At 36.2% G+C, this 8,631-nt stretch overlaps 1 protein-coding gene across 1 annotated transcript in view; it reads left to right on the forward strand.

The window, feature by feature from the left end:
* LOC123877938 (sex peptide receptor-like) overlaps window positions 1-2,720 on the forward strand; it is a 50,647-nt gene extending 47,927 nt beyond the window's left edge. The window contains exon 4 of the mRNA XM_045924873.1: window positions 479-2,720. Within this exon, the coding sequence (XP_045780829.1) occupies window positions 479-1,024 (546 nt within the window). The 3' untranslated portion in view covers window positions 1,025-2,720. The remainder of the gene's footprint in view (window positions 1-478) is intronic.
* Window positions 2,721-8,631: the final 5,911 nt, after the last annotated feature.

Genomic DNA, 8,631 nt, shown 5'->3' on the forward strand with positions numbered 1-8,631 from the left:
TGAGAAGTCGTAAAACTTATTCGGATCGAGATTTCTTGGATCCGGATCGGATGCAGTATGTAAAGAGGCATAAGACTCTACCACTAATAAAAATACTTACTTAATTTTTAACTGTATATAACGTTAACTGTATATGAATCTGTCAAATAGGATACAGGGCATATATCCTCCTTTCATCTCATCATTTAATAATTCTCGACCCTAAAAGAGGGATGTTATAAGTTTGACGTGTATATCTGTGTGTCTGTGTATCTGTCTGTGGCATCGTAGCTCCTAAACGAATGAACCGATTTTAATTTAGTTTTTTTTGTTTGAAAGGTGGCTTGATCGAGTGTTCTTTGCCATAATCAAAGTAAAGCGGTTCAGCCGTTTCAAAGTTATCAGCTCTTTTCTAGTTTCCTTATAGAGGTTTTTGTGTCGGGGGTTTTTAAATTTTAAGTTATTACCTTGTAATTTAAAAAAACTTTTCTTTTTACAGGTCGAAATGGCGTCCTGGGTGCACGCAGTAACTCTAGACGCCTACTTTATAACCTACTTCGCATTCCGCGTCCTATTCGTCCATTTAATCCCGTGTACCTCTTTAGTAGTCCTAAACGTCCTGCTTTTTCGAGCTATGAGAACCGCGCAAATAAACCGACAGAAGTTATTCAAGGAGAACCGAAAATCCGAATGCAAACGCCTAAGGGATTCAAACTGCACAACCCTAATGCTTATTGTAGTTGTAACCGTATTTCTAATGGTAGAAATCCCCGTAGCAGTCGTTACGATACTACATATAATTTCTAGTACCTTAGTAGAGATTCTAGACTACCACATCGCTAACATACTTATTTTAATAACCAATTTTTTCATAATCGTGTCGTATCCTATAAATTTTGCCATATACTGTGGGATGTCACGACAATTTAGGGAGACTTTTAAGGAGCTTTTCATAAGAGGTGCCGTGACAAGTCGGAATGGAGGGTCGAGTAGGTACTCCCTTGTCAATGGCCCTAGAACGTGTACTAACGAAACTGTACTTTAAAAACTTTAATGATGGAAACACACTTGTTACACGCCACCACATTCACGCCACGTATTTTTTATAACATATAAAATATTTTTATATGTCCAGGAGACTACAAATATCCAAAATATCAAAATAGAAAGATTTGTATACAAATAAACTTGTACGAGTGCTCTTTTCAATTCAATTCAATTCAATTTACAATCATATTATGGCATACTGTAATAAACAATTGCAGCCCCAAGCATTGCTGCGTCAAATCAACGAATTTTTTATCATTTACATAATCTTATATTGTATGGCTTTTCAGAAGCAATACTTTTAACAGATTTTTTAACCTTATGTTAAGGCAAGTCTAAATTGACTGTGGAATTTTAAAAATATTACACTCATTCCAACAAATGATTTTCCGACTTTCTTGGGGTGGAGTGTAGCGACAATAGGCTATTACGATTTACGATTTTTAGTTTGCCTATCGTGTGAATTACCGATATTTCGGTCGCGTCGGGTGTTTATTTACCTTCGTGGCGTGGCGTGTGGTGGAGTGGAGTGGAGTAGCGTGGCGTAGGTTGGAGTAGAGTGTTACCCATGTTGTACATAAAACGTTAAGTGTTTGTCATCATCACCATTTTATATTTTATGTATGTATGTTTTTTTGTTAAAATATGTGTACACTATAAAATATCTGACGTAGTTTTTATGAACTATTGTATGATTTATTGTAGGTAAAGATACTTTTTCGTGGCTGTCTAGTTACCTTATCAAAGAAAAAATTTGATAACTTTTTAATATTTAAATAATAGATAGATATACATATTTGTTGTCTGTGTATTTTAATGTTGTACCTATATATATTGATGAGCTAACTATACAGTCCTTAAATGGTGAGCCCCCATTTAGGAAAAGTATCTGTCTGTGTAAATAATATTTTTTTAGGCTATGAAATCATTGTTTTTGTAACTTAGATATTTGTAAATTAAACAGTAATACCTAATTGTTGTAAATAAACTTGTACAACAAAACTTTTATGAAGATCTAAATATTGTATAACTGATAGCATAATTTTACGTAAGTAAATTAAATTAAATAATTATTATTAAATGGGAAATTTTAATTTTATTTCTGTCGTAGGAAATAAAAAGCGTATTTGTGTACGAAAACTAGAAAAAGTATCATTAAAAAATTGTCATCAACTCTTTGAATATGTTACCTGACTAGATAGACAGTCACATATCCGATTTATTTTTAAGTATATTGCAATTTTTAAATTTCCGTACCTCAAAAGGAAAAACGGAACTCTTATAGGATCCCTTTGTTGTCAGTCAGTCCGTCTGTCCGTCTGTTAGTGGTTATGATGCGTATTGCTTGCTTGGTGGCTTGCTTTTCCTATATGTTTAGCAGTGAGAGGGCAGTGCATATCGCATACTGTACAGATTTGTCTGCTTGAGCGAATCTAAAAATTAAGCTTTTGGTTCCTTGATTTCATCAAACTAAAAAATATTTTGACTGTCACGTCTTTGTCCTAATCCTTCCCAGAAACGATCTATTACCACTTTTACGTTATAATTATAAGTATATCTATCTAGACAGGAAGATAATCAAAATATGTAATATGAAAAAATAACGAAAATTTTATATGTTGTTAAAGGACCATGGTGAATTAAAATCTATGGTATAGTGACATTATTACTATAATTAAAACTGTGAAATATTACTTTTTTAGTTTTATTATTATTTACCCATTTCAAATGAACACCGTATTCCATTTATCCACCTTAAAACAGCCACCCTACGTTTCCCTCTATTCACCCTGGAATTAAAAATAATATCCAAATTCACCGTCCAGGGTGGATAGAAGGACACACATAATTTCCGAGTGGGTACTTAAACGCCCTAGGGTGACGGTTTTAGAGTGGACAAGTGTAAATTAAAAATGAATAAAACCCCCGACAAGTGAAGGTTACAAAAAAGTTACAAAAAGGTTAGAAAAGAGCTAATAACTTTCACACTGCTGAACCGATTTTCTTGGATTATAACTATGAACACTCTCGATCAAAACACCTTTCAAACAAAAAAACCCAAATTAAAATCGGTTCATTAATTTAGGAGCTACGATACCATAGACAATACAAGATACATAGATACACACGTCAAACTTATAACACCCCTCTTTTTGGGTTGGGGGTTAATAATATACAAGTTCACCGTACGGGGTGGATAAAAGGACATTCCTAATTCCCGAGTTTACACCCTAGGGTGGCTGTTTTAAGAGTGAATAAACAGAATAAGCCTATACACCAATCCCATGACATGACCTAAGAATCCAGAAATCTAGAATAAGATTCTAGAATATCTCAGCATTAGCCCGGAGTCAGCAAGTTGGCGGTGATTCACACCCGTGCCTCGAAGAAGGCAAAGCCGTCGATCCTGCGTATGATATCTCTCCGGGTGTGTCGGTTTACCGTCCCATGGGACTAAGGCTCAATATCTAAAAAAAAAAAAATTAATTTCAACAAAATTTAAAAAACGTCTCTAACATCATGTCAGGGGTTTTTCGTTTATTAGGTCAAAAAAATGGCTGATATCTATAGAGCGTACTTTGACTTCTTCGCTCACACTTAAGACACTGTTAAAACGAGACAGCGGGTATGAATCTGTCTCATTTTAACTGAAAATTAAGTCTAAGCAAAGTGAATGTGCGATTTCAACTTTAAGTATACCTAGTAAGAGTGCACATATTGTGTGTGCAAATACGCACTAATTGTGCACTATAATTCCACACAGATGACTAATCTCTGTGGATGTTTGTAGCCAAAATTTAGTCATAAGGACACATAATAATGTATAAAATAGGCTACTTTTATCCCGGAAAAACAATAAATTCGCGCGAAATTCAAAGAAAAACTATATTCACGCGGACTAAGACATTATACATAATGTACTCTTACTTAAAATTGGCCACTTTTTATCCCGGAAATCCCAAAAATTCCCGCGGAATTTAAAAAATCTATTTTCACGTGAACGAAGGCACGGGCATAATCTAGTAAAAAAAACTATATAGGTAGATATATCTAAAATTTACGAAAATCTGCCTAAAAGCCGGTACCCTCATCAACCACATGCCAAGACCAGTTTGACTTGAATTATTAGCGTTTTCTACGCTCTAAAAGAGCTGAAAAGAATTTGGGTTTACATGGAACAGTGTAGGGACCTTCGAAGGGAAAATCGTTAATGAGATGTTTTGAATACTTTAAATAGATACCTACATACATACATATTATGTACATACTTTTCGGAGTTATGTGCAGTTTAAGAATTCAAATATCGCTTGCTTTAACGGTGAAGGAGGACATCGTGAGGAAACCTGCATGCCAGAGAGTGTTTCGTAATTTTCTTAAAAATACGTAAAAAGTCGCCGCCAAGCGGTACGATGCCGTGTAGAAACTAAAGGAGTATGGGTTTAATGTAAACTGCCATACCCCTTCCAGGTTAGGCCGCTTCCATCTTACACTTACCACCAGGTGAAATTGCAGTCAAGAGCTAATTTGTATCTGAATAACAAAAAAACCGGCCAAGTGCGAGTCAGACTCGCGCACTGAGGGTTCCGTATTCGGTGCAACGGGAAGTACCTTATAGGTTTCTTGACAGACAGACAGACAAATAGACAGACAGACAGACAGACAACAAAGTGATCCTATAAGGGTTCCGTTTTTCCTTTTGAGGTACGGAACCCTAAAAAGAGAATGAAAATTAAAACCCAACCAATTCTAAAGAGAGCTAGAGTAAAAAGTATTTTCTGGAAAATCCTGCAAAATGGCTGTAAGCGGATCGGACACTTAAAACCGTGATATATAACTCTGAACAGGGCGACAAATAGCCTGAAAAGCGTTATGTAAAAGCCATTCAGCGAAAGACGACCTCCATCGCGCACTGTCCAAAGTGGAAGGTCCTAAGTTCGATTCCCGGCAGGAACAATTATTTAGGAATTTTTAATTGGTAACTACAGGTGACCCGCCTATTCGTTTGCTCGCTACTTTTATTAAAAAAACCAACCAAGTTCGAGTCAGACTCGCGCACCTAAGGTTCCGTACTCGGGTCTTTTTTCGACATTTTGCACGTCAAATCAAAAACTATTACGTATAAAAATTAATATAAATCTGTTTTAGAATGTACAGGTAAAGCCCTTTCATATGATACCCCACTTGGTATAGTTATCTTACTTTGAAAATTGAAACACATTTTAATTTTCTTTGATGAAACTACAAATTCACGGTTTTCGGATTTTTTCTTTACTTGTGCTGTAAGACCTACCATCATGATTCTAGGTCAACAAGAAGTACCCTATAGGTTTTCTTGACGGACAGACGGACAGACAGACAACAAAGTGATCCTATAAGAGTTCCGTTTTTCCTTTTGAGGTACGGCCCCTAAAAATTGTATATTTACGACGATTTTAAATTAAAAACATATTTTATTCTAAGTAAAGAAACCACTTTTAAAAGTACCTAGTCGGCACAGATTAAGAAACTAATTTACGACTCCCTAACTCACTTTAAAGTTTCTTCAGTACCGTGACAACTGTAATTGCCTCAGCCCATTCCAGCAAAGAAATAAAATATGTAGAACCATACGATGCAAAAGCAGCGCAATATTAACAGGGCTCTCTCCGTCACTCGCTTCATACAATCGTAGTTCCAATTTCATTTGAATATTAAGCAACCAAAGTCCATGAAATTTTGCAGACATATTCTAGAAACTAATAGCTGTGTCTGTGGTGTTTTAGATTTTTCTAAAAATATATAGTTTTAAAATTACAGGGGCTCAAAAATTTGTATGTAAATTTTTAAGACCGCGTAACTTTGAAATTGAATATTTTAACAGAAATCTGGAAAACCACTAACATAGATATTAGTTTCTAAAATATGTCTGCAAAATTTTATGGACTTTGGTTGCTTAATATTCAAATGAAATTGGAACTACGTTTGTATGAAGCGAGTAACGGAGAGAACCTTAAAGCAAAGTAAGTACCTAGATATGGGAATTAAAGCTATTAGAAAACCAATCAAACACACGAAGGATTTCGTACTACAAGATTATATAATACAAGATTATTAATTTTTTAATTTACGCGGCAGTATTTTGAAATTTCTATTCTTCATTGTTATATCAATCAGGCTGTTTGCGTCCACAGCTGGACATAGGCCTTCCCGAGAGCGCGCCACCACACACGATCCTCCGCCTTCCTCATCCACCCACTTCCCGCTATCCTCTTAAGGTCGTCAGTCCACCGGGTCGGAGGTCGTCCCACACTGCGCTTGCTGATACGCGGTCTCCACTCCAGAACACGTCTGTCCCAGCGGCCATCAGTTCTACGGCAAACGTGGCCTGCCCACTGCCACTACAGCTGGCTAATTCATTGAGCTATGTCGGTCACTCCGGTTCTACGGATTTCCTCATTACGAATTTTGTCTCAGAGAGAGATCCCCAACATAGCCCGCTCCATAGTACGCTGAGCGATATTGAACTGTGGAAACGTGGACACTGACAGTTGGCCTTGTCCACAAGTTCAAAGTCATTGTTATAACGGCAATAAAAATACACACTCTGTGAAAATTTTATTCTTTATTTATTTGCATTCATGTCTTACATCATAAAAAATATTATAATATTACAACATGAAGCCCCGTCAGGGCGCTGCAAAGTATGACATTGAAAAATACTTACCGCGTTTAATAGCCTCATCGAGTGACAGAAGGGCTGGCTCATTTTTTGCGCAACGGATCAGCCTGGCTGTCCAGCGCGGAAATGCAGCCAGTATTCTTGGCACCATTCCACGCGGGCATGATTTGTATTTAAAAAAAACTTAATTAAAGGTTGTGCATATTACAATTCTAATAAGAGTTTTAACAATTACGAAATTCATGTAATAGGAATAGCTCTCTACCTATTACGGTTCATGAGATACATGCAGACAGACAGACTCTGGAGGCATTTTAATAGGATCTCGTTGGTACCCTTCGAGTAGATACGTACGGAACCCTGAAAAATAGTATACATCGATCTTAATTATAAACAATTATAAAAGATTTATTTATTAAAAAAAAAAAAAACAAAAAAAAAATTGTATGGGAAGGCACTGACCCCTATAATACGGGCTGTCCTAGTTTAGGGGCCAGGACTCCACGAAACGCATGTACCTACATAAATAAGACAAATAAATTTTCATTTCATTTCATTTCATTTCATCATACATACTTGTTAGAATAATAGAATACAGCATTTGTGCAGGACCTCAAAGCATAGTCGATTAACTTAATATTTAAAAAACCTCCGACACAAAAACCTTTATAAGAAAATTAGAAAGAACTGATAACTTTCAAACGGCTGAACCGATTTTCTTCGATTATAGCTAAGAACACTCAATCAAGCCACCTTTCAAACAAAAAAAAACTAAATTAAAATCGGTTCATTCGTTTAGAAGCTACGATGCCACAGACAGATCCCCAGATACACACGCCAAACTTATAACACCCCTCTTTTTGGGTCAGGGGCTAAAAATAAAACAAGGTATGACGAAACTCGGCAATTTATTTCGAGAAAATTCCAATTTAAATCTGGAACGCCGGCCACGCCCCTCAATTTGCGAGCCTCTCGGTACTCCTACCCTCGTTTTAACGTAATACAATAATTTAACGAGCCTAACACGATTTTCTAGATTTTTAACCTGAAATAAAACGTAATGTTTCTGAGATGAAAGAAAACTACGTAATTTGGAGACTTAATAAATACTCTTCTAACTATTTATATAAGGAACTGACTGACTGACTGATCTAACAACGCACAGCTCTAACTACTGGACGGATCGGGCAAAAGTACAGATAGCTAAATTAAGACGTAGACATCTGCTAATAAAGAACTTTTGAAAACTCTAGTTCTAAGGGGTAAAATAGGGCTTTGAAATTTGTGTAGGCTACATGCACGAAGTCGCAGACATAAGCTAGTCACACTAATATTATAAGGGCGAAAGTTTGTGTGTATGTTTGTTACTCTTTCACGCAAAAACTACTGAACGGATTTGGCTGGAATTTGAAATGGAGATGGATAATATACTGGATTAACAGTTAGCACATAGGCTACTTTTTATCCCGGAAAATTAAAGAGTTCCTACGGGATTTTTAAAACCTATATCCACGCGAACGAAGTCGCGGGCATCAGCTAGTATGTTATAAAGAAACCTTTAAGCCGAGTTGGCTTTCCCTAACGAACCATTTCATCAATTTATGACGTTATTCTTGAGATGTCAATTGGATGATACTTTATCCCGCCGGAATAAAAGGACCACTTAACGGTTTTGAGTAGAGTAGATAATTACTTGTGTAAGACAATGAGCCTAGGCTACAATATTATAAAGCTACATTTAGTCGATATCCACAAATTTTTAACCCCCGACCCAAACAGTGTTATAAATTTGACGTGTGTATCTGTGTATCTGTCTGAGGCATCGTAGCTCCTAAAGTAATAAAGCAATTTTAATTTAGTTTTTTTTGTTTGAAAGGTGGCTTGATCGAGCGTTCTTAGCTATAATCCAAGAAAATCGGTTTGGCCGTTTGTAAGTTATCAGCTGT

The sequence above is a fragment of the Maniola jurtina genome, chromosome 25 (assembly GCF_905333055.1).
Source record: "Maniola jurtina chromosome 25, ilManJurt1.1, whole genome shotgun sequence".
NCBI classification, from domain to species: domain Eukaryota; kingdom Metazoa; phylum Arthropoda; class Insecta; order Lepidoptera; family Nymphalidae; genus Maniola; species Maniola jurtina.